Source organism: Cryptomeria japonica, chromosome 5, assembly GCF_030272615.1.
Source record: "Cryptomeria japonica chromosome 5, Sugi_1.0, whole genome shotgun sequence".
NCBI lineage: Eukaryota > Viridiplantae > Streptophyta > Pinopsida > Cupressales > Cupressaceae > Cryptomeria > Cryptomeria japonica.
In genome coordinates, this window is record NC_081409.1 from 28,270,452 (window position 1) to 28,286,982 (window position 16,531).

General features: G+C 36.1%; 1 protein-coding gene across 1 annotated transcript in view; it reads right to left on the reverse strand.

Annotated features, from left to right (window-relative positions):
* The window catches only part of LOC131033660 (uncharacterized), a 122,118-nt gene that overhangs the window by 56,089 nt on the left and 49,498 nt on the right, over positions 1-16,531 (reverse strand). The window contains exons 6-12 of the mRNA XM_059221044.1: positions 16,098-16,242; positions 15,884-15,975; positions 14,686-14,779; positions 14,076-14,508; positions 13,760-13,902; positions 13,177-13,553; positions 12,728-12,898 (exon numbers count right to left, since the gene is read on the reverse strand). Of these exons, the coding sequence (XP_059077027.1) occupies positions 12,728-12,898; positions 13,177-13,553; positions 13,760-13,902; positions 14,076-14,508; positions 14,686-14,779; positions 15,884-15,975; positions 16,098-16,242 (1,455 nt within the window). The remainder of the gene's footprint in view (positions 1-12,727; positions 12,899-13,176; positions 13,554-13,759; positions 13,903-14,075; positions 14,509-14,685; positions 14,780-15,883; positions 15,976-16,097; positions 16,243-16,531) is intronic.

Sequence of the window (16,531 nt, forward strand, 5' to 3'; positions counted from 1 at the left end):
CCACATTTTGTTGGACCTTTTAAGATACTTGAGAGGATTGGTCCTCTTGCCTACCACCTTGCCTTGCCACCCAGTTTATTACACATCCACGATGTATTCCATGTTTCAATGCTTGGCCAGTCTATCCCCCATGTGACACATGTTCTTGATTGGGATGCTTTACAAGTCGAGGACGAGCAGCTTTTTGTCACCCATGCACATTCTTTAACATCAGAAGCTGACCCTAAAGGGTCGAGACATAGAGCAGGTAAAGGTCGAATGGGACCCAAACGATGAGACTTCAACTACTTGGGAGGATGCTATGCAGTTGAGGGATTTGTACCCTTATCTTTTTGCAAGCTTCCAAGAGTAAGCCTAGCCCTAGGGTGGGAGGATGTAATGCCTCCCATGTTTGCATTCTGCCATTACCTTATTTTGATATGATATTGATATTGTTTATGATGCATTTGGATTGTGCATATGATTATTCTTTTGTATTAGCACTCATGTGGTGCATCCTACTTACAGTTATATTTTTTTGACCGTGTAGATATCACTGCTAATGTTTAAAGATGATTATACATATAGATTCAATGATGTACTTATGATGTTTATGACGAGATGATTTTATGATGACATTTTGATTATACTTATGTTAATGTGTTCACATTATGATGCATTGATTATGTTATGGAGATTTGATGATGTATTATGTTACTGACCATATTATTATGTGACCCCAATTAGGGAATGATTATATATGCACATCGGCTATGATATACATGTAAAAGTATTGTTTGTTGAGTGATGCAAGTACAAGGAATCAACTCCAGCTAGCTCCACAAGTCTGAGCATGGCCATTTCCCCGATGATGATTAAAAGAGATAACACACTGGCCATTATTGCTACCCATCATTCCTAATTCGGACAATTTCCTTGTTATATGTGTATATACCTCTAGTTACCGCTTTGGTAATGTCTGGTATACCCTACTACATCTTTTTGAAAGACCTGCAACGATTGTCTATGCATATTAGGTCATTGGCAGTTTATCATCATTTTGATATATATATATATATATGTAGATGTAGATGTATCTATATATATGTATATGTATATATGTATATGCATATATGTATGTATATATGCATATATGTATGTACATATGCATACATATAAATACATATGTATATATATGTATATGTACATAGATATGTGTGTGTATATGTGTGTGTGTGTGTGATGTTTTAATATTTGTGATGTCCCCATCCTCTACACATCATGGCAACCAAGCTCTTCAATTTTGCTAAGTGTCTAAAGAAACAAAATATCGATAGGGTGAAATGTGTTTGCAAGGAAGAAACGTCATGCGAATGTATTAAGATCAACCAAAGTAACTAAGCAAAGATTTCATTCTTCATATGTAATCAATCATCCACATATTATTAAGGAAGTAAAACATATGTTAAGAAGACCAATAGTCAAAATATAAATATTATCACATCATTCAAGTATCGTAGGGATTCCATCGTATAAGTTGACCTTGTCATGAAGGGAAGAACCATCTATATACGATTTGCTCACTAGCACCATTGCTAGTCAAAAGACCCGATCAAGACTTGTAAACTTAACAACCATTAAACTAGATCACTAGTTATTGGCCGACTCCCTTATGAAATGAACGATAAAATAAAATATAAATTCTATGATGGCTGAACCCACTATCAACTCCAAAAACAAAGAAATATAAAATATATTAATTGCAGATACTGAGGAGAATATAATGTAGAGAGGATTGGCTGCGATTAGAAATGGCTCAGACAGTGACCATTGAATCTTCTATGTAAACAGTGATAGAAAGATAATACTTCATCAAGGCATAAACTTAATAAATATAATAACAAAAGGAAGGTTGAATTAAAGTAGTGCTTCACATAAATGAAGAAATCCCATAAAGTACAATTTGATAATGATTAATGTAATCATTAAAGGTCAGGATGCTGTTCTAGGGACAGCGGGTCATATTGAGTATTGTTACTAATAAACAAAACAATTATTGTTTAAGCAGCGATTAGAGACTGAAAAGACATGTCCTATTTTGAAAGAGATATCTAATCCCAAAGGCTATGTCCCTAAGGCATTGTCCCTAATATTAATATGAAGATAAAAAAGATAGGACAAATCATCGAAGGAGATGGATATCAATTGATTGTCAGAAGAACATCGATTAGTAAGGAGACTAATCGGTGGTTATGAGATAACTAATCATGTATGGAATGGTGCGATTAGTATAAGGAAAGAAAGTGATTATGAGCAGACATGAATCATGTCCTTTACAACATAACTTATCATTTCGATTGGAAGATATATGAAGGCATTGATTTCCACTTTAGCGAGGAGGGATAGTGTTTTAATAATAAATGCAGAATTGAATATTATATAAGAGGAGAATTATATGAAGACGGTGCAATAAATCAGATAATATATATAAAATATATACACCAGATGATATATATAAAATCTATACACCAGACTGAAGACGAAGCTATAAAAGGATATATGAATTCAGCGTCATTTATAATTATCTGGTGATGTGGAAACAGATTTTAAAGGAAGGAATACCACGTGGGGAGTCTTTGATCTTACAGAGATATCAGAATTAAGGAAAACGGACTTCAGTAGAAATTCAGATTTATTACTATTGGAATAAACTTGCCAAAATGCTATGTGGGCCCCACACAATAATTATTCAAGATTCCTATCATAAAAGAATCTTCAAACAGTGTTTGCAGCAATTAGAAAAGGTTTAGAGATTTCACAATTATTATTGTGTTTTCAGCAGCAGCTCCACTAAAAGGAATGGGACCCACTGGGAAGCCTTTTGAATATGGGTTGTGTTTTTTATTTTAGCCCCACTTATGCCTTGCAGATTATTTGAATAATCAGCATTACCAAAAGGTCAACAATGGTCTAAGAGGAGTCAACAACATGTTGAAGGTTGAAGATTTTGTTTGGAAAAATTATTTGTGTTTTTACGCATTCTCCACTAATTGTGAGATATCAATCAGATGGTCTAAAGGGATGTTTACAGTATAGAAACATATATCTCAAATCAAAGAATCTATCAAGATAAGTACTACTTTTCCAAACTAGCCTTAAAACTTTAAGTCGAATATTATAATGAAATATCAAATATATTCAAGTTTGATAAAATAATATTTATTAATGTATTACAGTTCTCATATTAAGTTGGAATGATTGTCTCGGGACTAAATTACAGCAAATCCCAAAAGGGGACATTACAATATTATTGTGACAATTTAGTAATTAAATGTTTAATATGTCTTATATTTATTTAAAATGTTGAGGATTACATGATTTAACCTTGGGGATTATTTTAAGATTTTATTATTGATTTAAGTTTTAATTTGATTTAATATTATTTTATTTATTTTTCAATAAAAGAGCCTATATGGATGAATTAGAAGCTTATTTTCACACTCAGTCTTATTTTCTTATTTTGTAATCGTCTGACTCTATAGTTCTGATGATGGACAAATGGACAAACAAGTTCATAGGATGCCAAAGCTAAATATTTGAGATACACCTAGAGAAAATATCTTGCAAGGCAAACATCGGATGAGTAGTAGATATTTAAAATTTCCATAGAACTCAAGAAAGCAAAGATACAATCTAATAAAATGGATTCTAGGTGCAAAGATGTTCATTTCCGGCAACCATACATTATAGATTAATATATAGAGCATTATTCTGTTAAACAAACATGAGGTTGTTATAGTGGTGCAGCGTGCTTATTCATCAGTTATCCATATAGGATCTTACCAAGCATACCCCAACAATCAGCCAAAATTATGTTAACCAGGTACTTGATAGCAATTTTCAACAGACATGTAAAAAATAGTTTTACTTCATTCACTCAGATTTATTCATTGGCCACTTTGCTACTGAGACTGACCTGTACCCAGACCATACCCAGAATGGGTTTATACTGAATACAGCCCGGTTAAGCCCCTGGCCTGTGGGTCCACTCTGGGTATGTCTCAAAGATATTGGAGTCGGGACCCTGTTGACGTGTCTAAAGTCGCATTGCTGCAAACTCCATCCGGCCAACGCAGAATAGAATATACTCGTTGAGTATCCTATCCTCTCTTGAGATAAGGAAATCCCTAATGCTGTTTTTGCGTTTGATCAAAGGGGATGACCTCAAGGTTTTGATTGTCAGGTCTTGACTGCAGGATTACTCAGTGGTCGATGTGATTTGCTGGGAGCACAAGGGGACTTACGATTTGCAACAAGCTGGCCTGCTGCGATTCTCGAATTACATAATAAAGAGCAAAAGGAAAGGGTTTAGGAGACCTAAAACTAACAAGATTGGTATGCAGGTAGACGGATTCAACATAACCAATCCCTGCTTGGCCAGAATAGCTCACAACCTTGCAGGAACGGTGCAATCTTCAAAGGGACTTGGAAGATTTTCAGACTGGAGACGCATGGCTAAGCATCCAATTCTGGCGCAGCTCAGACGAACACCCGCAATTGAACTAAGCACAATTAAAGGCTCAGGTTAACCATACAAAAGGATACACAATCAGTATATCCTCAATGGTATGAGCCTGAATCTATCAAATACCTGCACACCCAAAACAGAAAGATCTATCTAAAATGCTGAAAGAAACCATGCAAACAGGATGAAAACAAGACAATAAACACCAAATCAATGTTTATATATTGATTTCAGCTGCCTATTACAACAATTTCTACAACATCTCTATGCTACTGCTTAAAATCTAACCTATTCTAACTCTAAAATCCAACTACAAAATTCTAACTACAAAATTCTCTCTAACTGTATAACTATCTAACCATCTAACTCATTACAAAAGAAAGGCCTCTGCCTTTTATAGTTTTTACAATATTGAATCAGAGGCTAGGATTGACTGCATCCAAGGGCTGCTGCCTGCCATCCAAAAGCTGGCAGCCTTAACCCATGCCCAATCAATTCTCAGTTATCCAACCAACCACAATTCCAACTACCTGCCACTATTTGGCTTTAATTCGGTTAATTTGGCAATTGGACATAACTGTACACAAAAATATCTTGCACGGGACCCACAGGCAGTTTTATAATAAAACAGTTTCAATTTTTAAAAAACTGAACTTCTGGAGTTAAATCCAGCTGTGTACTTTTCCTGAGAATGCATGATTGTTGCATTGGGAGTGTTCTTCGGTCTTTGATGGTGAACTTTAACTTGTTGCCCGAGTGGCATGCTTCCCAATGCTTCATCGCTTTGATCTTGCACTGCATCTTTTCTCCTCCAGCTTCCAGCACTTGGCCTTGGTTGCGATCCCTCTTCGATTTGCATTTTCAGGCCTTCGCCTAGTTCTCTGCGATCGCGTCCTGCGACCTACAAACTATTAATCCCATTTTAATAAATTAATTTGAAAAATTAAAATTAATTTGACAAACATTAAATTTAACGCCTGGAGGGTCATTTGAAAATTTCCCAAGTTTTAACACTTTTACTCCTTCCGCAAATTTAGTTGTTCCTAGCAATTTCGGGCAAGAGGGGCATTCGAAAAGTTTTTTAAAAAGTTCATACTTAGACGTTTTCGAAATTCGGCCTAAATGGCACTTCCACAAACTTTAAGTTAACGCCTTACTATTTTATTTTCACATTTTCGAGGGGTTTGAGAGCAATTGCAAGGTTTTTAAAATTTCAGGATTTTGGGCACTTTTGAAAGTTTAAAAAACTTTCACATTTTCACCCCTTTATGGTGAATTTTGGGATTTTGGGCACTTTTGAAAGTTTCAAAAACTTTACATTTTCACCCCTTTATGGTGAATTTCGGGATTTTGGGCACTTTTGCAAACTTCGGTCCCTTTCCCACTTTTACCCTCTAAAATGCGATTTTCGGCATTTTGAGGGGGTTTTGCAAATTTTAAAAACTTTTCAACTATCACTTGTCCCTCATTGTGCGATTTCTGGTGAATGGGAGGAGTTTGTCAAGTTTTACCTCTTGTATTTTATCCAATAGTGGCAAATTTCGGGGATTTCACCCATTTTGCCAATTTTTAGAAACTCATGTAATTTCCCCCCTTAGTGCGAATTTCAGGATTTCAAAGAGTTTTGTTAGTTTTTTGACACTTTGCATTCTTTATCTCCTTTGTATCCCTTGGCGAAAATTGGCATTTCAACGTCATTGCAGGCTTTAACTCTTTCTTCACATTTAGGCGACTTTGCGAGATTTGGGAAGTTTTAGGTTCGCAATATGGCCCTAGAGGCCGAATTTGGTTTTAGCAGCACTTGACCCTTCATATCCCCTTCCTCTTCCGCAAGGACGAAAAGGCACAAACTGGGGGGTCCTTGTCCATGACAGGGATGGGTGTGCGATTCGCACAACAGACCCACAGGCCAATGTTGTATGCTCATAGAAACGGGACTCGCCCAAACTCGGCGAGTCCGAGTACGAGTCAGGCCCGGCGAGTCCCAAGGGCTCAGACTCGAACTCGTCTGAGTTTGGCAACTAAACTCGCCAGACTCGCCGAGTTGGCGAGTTTGGCCCAAACTCGCCAAACTCGGCGAGTCCTGAGCCCCAGACTCGGCCGGCGTCAAGCCAAACAAAAAACACAAAAAAAAATTATTTTGCAATGTTTTTTAAGTCCGTTTTTTTTTTATAATTATCTTCTATCCCTAAAAGTGGCTTTCATTTCATTCACTTGCAAAAAAAGGAGGAGTAAAGTGAGTTGGGAAGAAAAACAAGGGTGCATAGAAGAAAAACCGGCAAGGAGGAAGCTCAAGTTTTCTTCAATTTGTCACATTGGAGCTGCATTGTGTTTCGATTTGGTGCTTCAAGAGTTGGATAGGAAGACTTTGCAGCTCGTTTCAAGCTTGTTGTAAGAGGTACGATTGTTTTTTTGAAGATTAGTTTGTTTCTTGTATGCAAAAATTGCATTTTCTATTCATTTTCTTTCAAAATCTTTTGTATGTTTGTATGTAGCATGTAGTATGTAGTTGTAGTGTTGTACTATGTAGGGTTTGTAAATTTCTTTTTTTTTTAAATAGGGTTTGACAAACCCTACTTTAGTTTTTTTTAATGTATGTAATATGTATTAATTTTATTTTGCATTTGTAATGTTTTATTGCAGCAAACTTCACTTTATTATTTGCCTCAACTTCAAGTTTCACAAAACTATCCTAAAATGTCTACTTCAGCTTCTAGACCCCCCATTGGAAAGGACCCTGCTTGGAAATATCAAGAGGATTTTCCAGGGCAAACAAAATGTATGTTTTGCAAAACAATATTCCATGGAGGTATATATAGGCTGAAATACCATATTGATGGTGTGCGTGGACATGATGCCGAACCATGCCTAAAAGCAGTCCCTGAGGCCGTATGTGAATGTTATGTAAAGGTTGAGGAGATTGAAGGAAAAATAAATAAAAGGAGGATCGAGCGGCCATTGGGAGAGAGACAGTTTTAGGAAGAGGGACACAGTTAGGTTGTGTTGGAGGCCCTTCTTCCTTACCTCCATATCGTCCCACTCAGTTTGCTACTGCTGGTGCTTCCGTTTCTACTTCTGCTTCTATAAGTGGCAGTGCCACCGCCACTTCTCATGCTCCTAGCACTAGTAGTTGTAGTGGGAGTGTTACCATTGGACCTAGGATTCGTAAATCTAGGTTGGATTTTCCTTCTTTGTGCCTCGCACTACTCCTGGGTGAGGGCATGGGTTGGAACAAGGAGGTCCATGATGCTGCTAAAATGGCAGTTGGTAGGTTTTGGAGCTACAGTTGTATTCCATTCTTTGTAGCCAGGTGAATGTTTTACTAACTTTTATGTTTGATAACTTTGATTGTTTTAATTTTTATACTTAACTTATCTCATTGAATTTTTATGCTTAACTTATCTCATTGAGTTTCTTTGCAACAGGTCTCCTTATTGGCAACAAATGGTTGATGCCATTACCATATGCGGGGCGGGGTTCAAAGCCCCTAGTGAGAGTGATTTGAGGGGACCCATTTTGTCTCAAATGGTGGACGATGTGAAGAAGGATTTAGATTAACAACGCCAGATATGGAGCACTAAAGGTTGCACCATCATGACTGATGGTTGGACGGATAGGAGAAATAGAACTCTCCTTAATTTTCTTGTTTCTTCCGAAGGTGATTGATTAATTTTAGTTTCATATAGTCTTTAATTTTTTATTTTTTATCTAATGATTTATTGAATGATCATTGACCTAGCTTTATTTTTTTATTTCAAGGGGCATCGTTTTCATCAAGTCCATTGATGCCTCCGCCCATTGCAAGAATGCCACCTACCTATGTGAGCAGATAGACGAGGTGATTGAAGATGTGGGTGAGGAGAACCTGGTACAGGTGGTGACCGACAATGCAGCAAATTATGTTGTTGCGGGTAAACTTTTGATTACAAACTAATTTTTTTTGCAAATTAATTACTATCTTGTAGTTTGTACCTCCATTATTTACAATTTACAATGCAACAAATTATGTTGCTGCAAGTAGACTATTGATGGAGAGGCACCCATCTATAGTTTGGACTCCATGTGGTGCTCATTGCATTGACCTCATGTTGGAGGATATTGGAAAAATCCCATGGGTCAAGAGATGTGTAGAAAGGGCAAGAAATGTCTGCAAATTTGTATATAATCATTCATGGGTGTTGGCTCTTATGAGACAATACACAGAGCAGAAGGAGTTAGCTCGTCCAGGAATCACAAGATTTGCCACAAACTTCCTCACATTGCAGTCCATGCTTAGGTCTAAGTCTGCCTTGAGACGTATGATTGTTGGTGAGGAGTGGTCTTCCTCATCCTATGCTACCACCCCTGCAGGGAAAGATATGGCAGACTGCATTTTTGATGAGCAAGGCTTTTGGGTCCCTTGTGATGAGATAGTGAAAGTAATTTTTTTATAAATTCTACAATTAACTTCATGTTTTATAACTTATTATATGTATTCTCTTATTTTCTCATTTTTCTGAATTACACAATATTTTCAATTTTGCAGTTTGTTAAGCCCTTGGTGGTTTTGTTGCGAGTTGCGGATGGAGATAAGCCCGCAATGGGCTATATATATGACGGCATGGATAGGGCGAAGGAGGCCATCAGATTCGTCTATGGAGGAGATGAGAGCAAGTATGGTCCCATTTGGGAGATCATTGATAGGAGATGGCATCATCAGCTTCATAGGCCCATCCATGCGGCAGCCTATTATCTAAATCTGGCATTCCGTTTTATCCCTTCTTTCAAGGCTGATGTGGAGGTCCTTAATGGGCTATATGCAATCATGGAGAAGATGGGACCTGCTGGTACTTCTCAGATAGACCTTTTTTGAGAGCTACAGTTGTTCTCAGATGCACAAGGGGAGACCTTCTCTCGTCCTGTCGCCAAAGACGGTAGGACAACTATGATGCCAGGTGAAAATAAATTGTAAGGCTTAATTTTAGTTTTATTCAATACTATATTGTAACTTGTTAAATGAGTTCATGAGTGAGACTGATTTTATTTATTTTTCTCATTTCAAACTCAGATCATTGGTGGAACTTTTTTGGCCCAGAGACACCAAATATTCAGAAGTTGGCCATTCGCATCTTGAGCCAACCATGCAGCGCATCAGGTTGTGAGCGCAATTGGAGTATGTTTGAACACATACACTCCAAGAGGCGCAATAGATTATCTGTGGAGAAGATGAATGATCTCGTCTTTGTTCACTACAACCTCCGCCTGAGAATGAGAAAGAATGCAATAGTTGACATGTCCACTATCATTCTAGATGAGGTTGATCTTGAAGCAGAGTGGGCCAATGAGAATCAGACAGCTCCTGGGACTCCTATAGCTATATTTAGTGATGATGACATTGACTGGATCGACCAGGTAGATATAGAGGCTGAGGCTGTAGCCATGGCAAAGGAGGAGCAGAGAGCATGAGCAGAGACAGGAAATACTGAGACTCAGAGTGACACAGTTGTTCTTGATGTTGGTGAGCATGACACAGTTGTTCCTGATGTTGGTGAGCATGGCATGGTGTCACGGGGAGCGACTATGGCTGCTAAATCATCTAGGACCTACTTTAAACGCCTTCGCAGGGGGCTAGGGCGAGAGGGTGCATGGCCCTCTGAGCCATAGGCTTGTATTTAGTATTTACTATTTACTTTTGGTATTTGTATGAAACATTTGATGATGATCATATGATGACATGGATTTTTTATTCCATGAGTTTTGTAATATTGTATACATTTGACAATATTTATATATCTATGTTTGTTATTTTCTTCAGCTACAATTTGCGTTTATGCTTATGTAATTGATGTATACTTGTGTATGTAATCAAATGAGCTGAGTTTAATGATGTTTTTGTGTCTTTAAGGTGTATTCAATAAAGGGTGTCTGAAACAAGTTTTAAATCTTTAAAAATCTCTAAATTTCTTGAGTTTTTCACTTTCCCGAGTCCAGCCGAGTCTAACACCGAGTCCCGAGTCCGAGTCAGCCTTGCCGAGTCCGAGCCGAGTCCGAGTCCCGTTTCTTTGTGTATGCTAGATGAAACCAGGTCATACCCACCACCAAGTCATACCCATTATTAAAAAAACACGTTTTTTTAATTCCAATAGCATAAAAGTGGAAAACAAAGTGCGAAGGAGCAATACAATCAATCACACCCACAAACATTTGTAAGAACCCTACTGGTTCTTTGCTTCAATACAGCTCTACTACTGAATGCCCTGTCTGAATTAGTTTTGGGTGTTTTGAATAGATATATTGTTTTTTTGTATTTTGAGGGTTTATTGAAAACAAATAATCTAAAACTGAAACTAATTACAATAATCTGAAAATTTTGAAACAACTGAACTACTGCTGTAATGTATCTTTGTTTCTCAAGAGGATGGGAAAATACATTATTTTTTTAATAATAAAAATAATGGCAGCAACAACATGGAACCTGATTTTTATTTGATTCTTCTTTGCCTTCAACCGGAATTGAAGCATTTTACTATTCACGGCAGCACTGTAGCGCATCACTATTCACGGGGTACTGTAGCGCGTCACTGTTCATGGGTACTATTCATGGGTACTGTTCATGCATCACTGTTCACGTGCACTGTAGCAAATAACCATTCACAGCTGCACCTTATCTCTCCCTTATTTTGTGAATTCAATGAATACTGAAATAAATACCGTTGCAGCACAATCAGAACCTCTGTATGAGATTCTCTCAGAATTATCAAATTCACCAGGTATTTCACTGGCTCAAATGATGATCACATAGAAGAACTACGTTCTCCAATGGCAAAGCTGTAAACCCTTCTCAGAGTTCAAAATCACAATGATCAAATATCTTTTTTTCTTTTTTTCCCTCTTTTCAAAAGCCTTATATATATTTCCCATGAAGGTTCGATTTTCTCCAATAAGGCATTAAATCAATTAATGATATTAAATGACATTTAATGATACAATATTTTGACTGTCATTTAATATTTCACCTTCGTAAAAGAGCCACAATTAATTAATTAAATGGTCCCCTTTAATGATACTTGGACCCTTCCTTAAGTTATAATATAAAATTATATTATAAATTATATTATAACTTAATAATATAAGCTCAAAACATTAATGTTTATTTAAACTAAATAAACATTAATATCTCCATTAATACTCAACATTTTTGAACGTCGTCTCAACTGGGAGCTAACATGATGAAGCTACATATGATCATACCCCTTTACTAAAAATAGAAGGGGCCATCTCTAACATTTCAAACTTACTATAAATAGTAAGTATAGCAAATGAAGTCCAAATGATACCAAATGAAAGCCAGATCGAAACACACTGGTCTCTGGAGATGATACAAGCCTCGGAAGACGCTCTATCCATACTCATTAGCCTACGAGGGTCATAATGATAGGCTAATCACCCCAAAAAACCATGTCTGCTAAAATGGGGACATTACAACATTAATCCTAAAAGAGTGACTACTAACTGGACAACTTATCATTAATATAAACAATTTTGATTTATCTTTATAAACTTTTTTTTTATTGGCTGTGTTCTGTACTTAATTTTGTATATTTTGTGCAAATTATGACTGTATGTATAGATTATGGTCACACCCTGCCATTCCAAATCAGGGTGAAAAATTTCAGCAACCCACAAATCGGAACCCAAACAAGCATCTAAGGCCAGCCAATGATGTCTAGAGAAAATATTAAAATAGCATGATGTTTCATATAACATGTAATAGTGCTAAATACTCTAGGTTCTATTTTAAAATAAAGCAATAACTTTTTATAAACACATCGTCAATTACAGGTTTTGGCATAAAATTGTCATTAGCAATTTTGTTAATATTGGGAAAGTCAACCCACAGTCTTCTCTTATCTAGATAATTTATGTTTGTCCACTTATGACTCATTTTTTTGTCTATTAACATGCATTTATGACAGTAAATTGGTTATTTGCTTCATCACTTGATGCAATTGCAATAAATACTGTAAGGAGAAGCCATTTAATATTGCAAATGAGGATCATGGCAATTAAATAAGAGTCTGATAATAAACCTGCAAATGCCTTGAAATCAACTGCAAGAAAGGCTAGCAAAAAAGAGGAAGGTGACTTTTATTGTGAGCAATGTCCATATGAATAAGTTATCTAGATTCTAAACGATTTATGCAGTGTTAAATTACCACTTAATAATAAGCTATAATGGCATACCTCCAAGCAATATCTTATCCAATGACTTGAAACAAATGTAGCATGAGGACTGTAGCTGACAGTATCAACCCTTGATCCATGGCGCTCAATAATATAATCAACTTTCTTATTCATGGCATCATCCACAAGGAATCCTCCTCCTTGATGGACCCACGCAACAATCTCATTTTTCTGTTCACAAATACAACACATTCAGATAACAATATAAGTAGCTAGAAACCATTCTCCCAAAAGCCTGATGTATCCCAGAAAAAGCCAATTCAATTGTTCTTTTATCAAAATCAAAACTAGAAAATGAGGTGAGCCTCGAGATACTGCTAGAGCACACCAGTTTGCAATTTTTGGAATACATCTCCTCTAGAAATTTAGAAACTAAACAGCTACAAATGCAGAACAGTGCTGCACACATAAAGATTTAATATTTGCAATTAATAATGTTGCATTCTTACCAAGTTCTCTGGAAAACTCTTTGAAAAGCCAAATCTGCATCCTTTAAAGACATTAGATGTTTTTGATACAGAACTATTTGTATGTTGAACTGAGGCGCAACCAAATTCCGATTGGTTTGGATAATTCATCTCATTCATCTTCTCTTGTAAAACAGATTTCTGCCCAGAGGCATCTTCAGAATTCAAATTTGATTCCAAAGAAGCCTTTGTATTTAGAGACTCATTATTGCAGGCTTCCCATGATTGATTTTCAAGTGGAATTATCTTCTCGATAAAAACAGATCCAGATTTTGAGTTGTCCAAGGAAGCTATACAATTCTGCTCTTGAGAACTCAAATTAGAAACAACCGATTTTGGCCTTTTATGAGATTCGATGCCTGATTCAAAAATTAATTAAGTTAATAATTGGAAAAGTATATCTTCTAGGCAAGAAAAGATGCTGCTATCCTCAAGCATTATGCTTTCTATGAAGAAACAGAACTGATAACCTAATATAATGGAGAAAAAATTTCATAAAATAAATTCATGTCAAAAGTTTAACTAATTAAAATGAAAATATAATTTTGTTAATCTTACAATATACCATGAAAGGAAGTCTTTTCAGAAAAAATGTGCTTTTCACTAACATCAACTTCTCGTCTACTTCGAGTGCAATCCTCGAGCCATAGAGGTTTGACCGCATTGACAACACCCCACATTGTGAGTTTTCTTATCTCCTTCATTTCACTGTCCATTATCAACAGACAATGCTTAGAAAACACAAACTTCAACTCCTCGCTGCAATTGAAACTAAAAATGTACCAATTACCTTATAAATTTGCATTTGAATAAATATCAAGCATCTTAAGACTATGCAAGTTTGGTTTCAAATTGAAATAAACAGAAAGTAATTTGCTTACATCTCTGATGGTCTTCCAACTATTATATGTGTCAGTTTCTCATTAAATGACATGTATCTAGAACCACCTCCACTCCAAACCATCCGAACTAGCTTCCGCATTTCAACATGCTCAAATCCTACAAGCATGATCCTACAGCTCTCCAGGTAGAGGTCATTCTCTTCATTTTGAGAACCACCATCAATGCATCCCGTATTTTCTGATATATTTTCAGCTGATAAATTCACTGTCTCTGACTTTTCTTTTGCTAATGCTGTTGTATTAGAAGGAGTTGAAGATAAAGGTTGGGACAGAGAGCTTTGTGCAGTAGCTGGCACATGTAGAGATAGAACATCTTTCTCTTCTTGATAAGGCTTCCTTGAAAGGCTATCAAAAGGAAGAGTTGAAGCCACTCCTCCAGATATCACTGGATATAACTCTTCATCAAGACATGCTGTGAATAGCATATCATCAAAGATAATGATAAACATTTGGTTAGCTTGACAAAGATCCTTACAGAAAAAAGAAACCACAAAATAAGCAAATCTTACAAGCACAAATCAAGCCCACTTTCAGGCTGACATGTTATACAAAAGAACAGCAAAAGAAAAACAACATTATTCAAAACTACCTTTGGCAGAAATAGATTGGGGAACCCACTTTTGGTTTAGAATTTTTACATGGCCCCACCTTCTAGCAACCTTATATTTTGCTCCTTCTGCTATGTATATAAAAGTTAAGTTGTGCATAAACAAAGGTTTTTCGCGTTTGTTGTACATCATGCTATTCAAATAGAACAAATTCCAGCAACATTCGTAATAAAAGAAAAACTAGACACCTCAGTATAGAAGTATCAATAGACATGCTGAGCCTGCGCTACATAAAATGATATTGAACAGATTACATGCAACCAACCAGATAACCAGATTACTCCTTATTACTTTCAATCTTCATAATTTTTGTCACTCAATTACAGCACACCTCACACTGAGCTTTAAATGGACTTAGCTTATAGGACATTGAATTGATCTTTACCCTTATCTACGCATTACTGGCCATAGGTTCTATGCTTGTATGGCTAGTGTTACCTCTTTATGATGACACTCATTTCCAAAGATGTGGAGGGTTTTCCAAACAAGAAGTATTGCGAAAAAAAAAACACACACTTAGAAAGATGATCAAAACTTCCATCTATAAGAAACTTAGGAGCAATGCTCTAGTGCACAGACCCTAAATCCTTCTACTCCAAGGCAAAAGGCTTTATCTACTAAGGTGAGCATATTATGATGTGATATGTGTTGTCACGAGATGAATTAACCATTCATCCAGAAGGGTAGCAATGGCTATCAAAGAAGGGTCTTTATGACAGGTTTAGCTGCCCAACATTTTTTTGTAGCCATAGGTGGACCAAAGGCATTGTTGAGCTTATTAGCCCATTTATAATTGAGTACACTTTAATTGCATGCTAATCCTAGAAAACAAACACTTTCTTATAATGTATTTTAAATACAAGAAAAATTGAAAATGACAACTTTAATACAATTGTAAAGCAAAAATCACAGAAATTTGGACCAAAAACACTAAGTATATCGGAGGTTACACCAAACACAATTTGAAACAAATACTTCTTATAATGTATTTTAAATACAAGTGAAATTGAAAATGACATCTTTAAAACAATTGTAAAGCAAATATGGCAGAAATTTGGACCAAGTATATTGGAGGTTACACCAAACACAATTTGAATATATAAAATGAAATCAGACTAGAAAGATAATCTAAACTTGAACATCTAAAAACTGTTTTTAGATCAAATTTAAAAAGGATATATTACAAAGTAAGTGAGAGCACTTCTTTGTCAAGTCTGCAGAATATTGACCTCCATATTGTATTATAAGTCCCTCAATTTTTTTCCTTTCATCTGCAAAAGAAAATAAGAACAATAAGTATGTACTAGTAATTATATCAATTTTTTAAACTGCAACTACTTCATTCAATTTCTCTTTCACAAAATGCCAGAAGCAATAAAATGATTGCAAATACCTGGAGGGATTCCAGTTGCACATATTGTCAATCCAGAAAAAGGAAGCATTCGATATGGCTCATGTGGAACAAGGCGATGTTCACGCCAACACTGATACAACCATTCAATGGTCACTACTGGCTTTCTCAACACATTCAACGCCCACTACATCCATCCATGAAAAACAATTCAAAGTCAATCTAACATTTTCTTCCCAATGACAAACCCTCGACATCGCTTGTGAAAATACAAATAGCTTACCTCATGTGAGCAATTCCAATTTAATACCTAACTGATAATTATATAGAACCAAGTATACATTAACAGAGAAACAAATAGTTTAATATGCCATTAATATAGAAACTAAAGAACAAGATAAGCAAGTGCGTCAATATATTGCATAGTTGACAAGTGTTGTTCCTAACAAGTGCATGGCAGCAAATCTAGAGAAAAT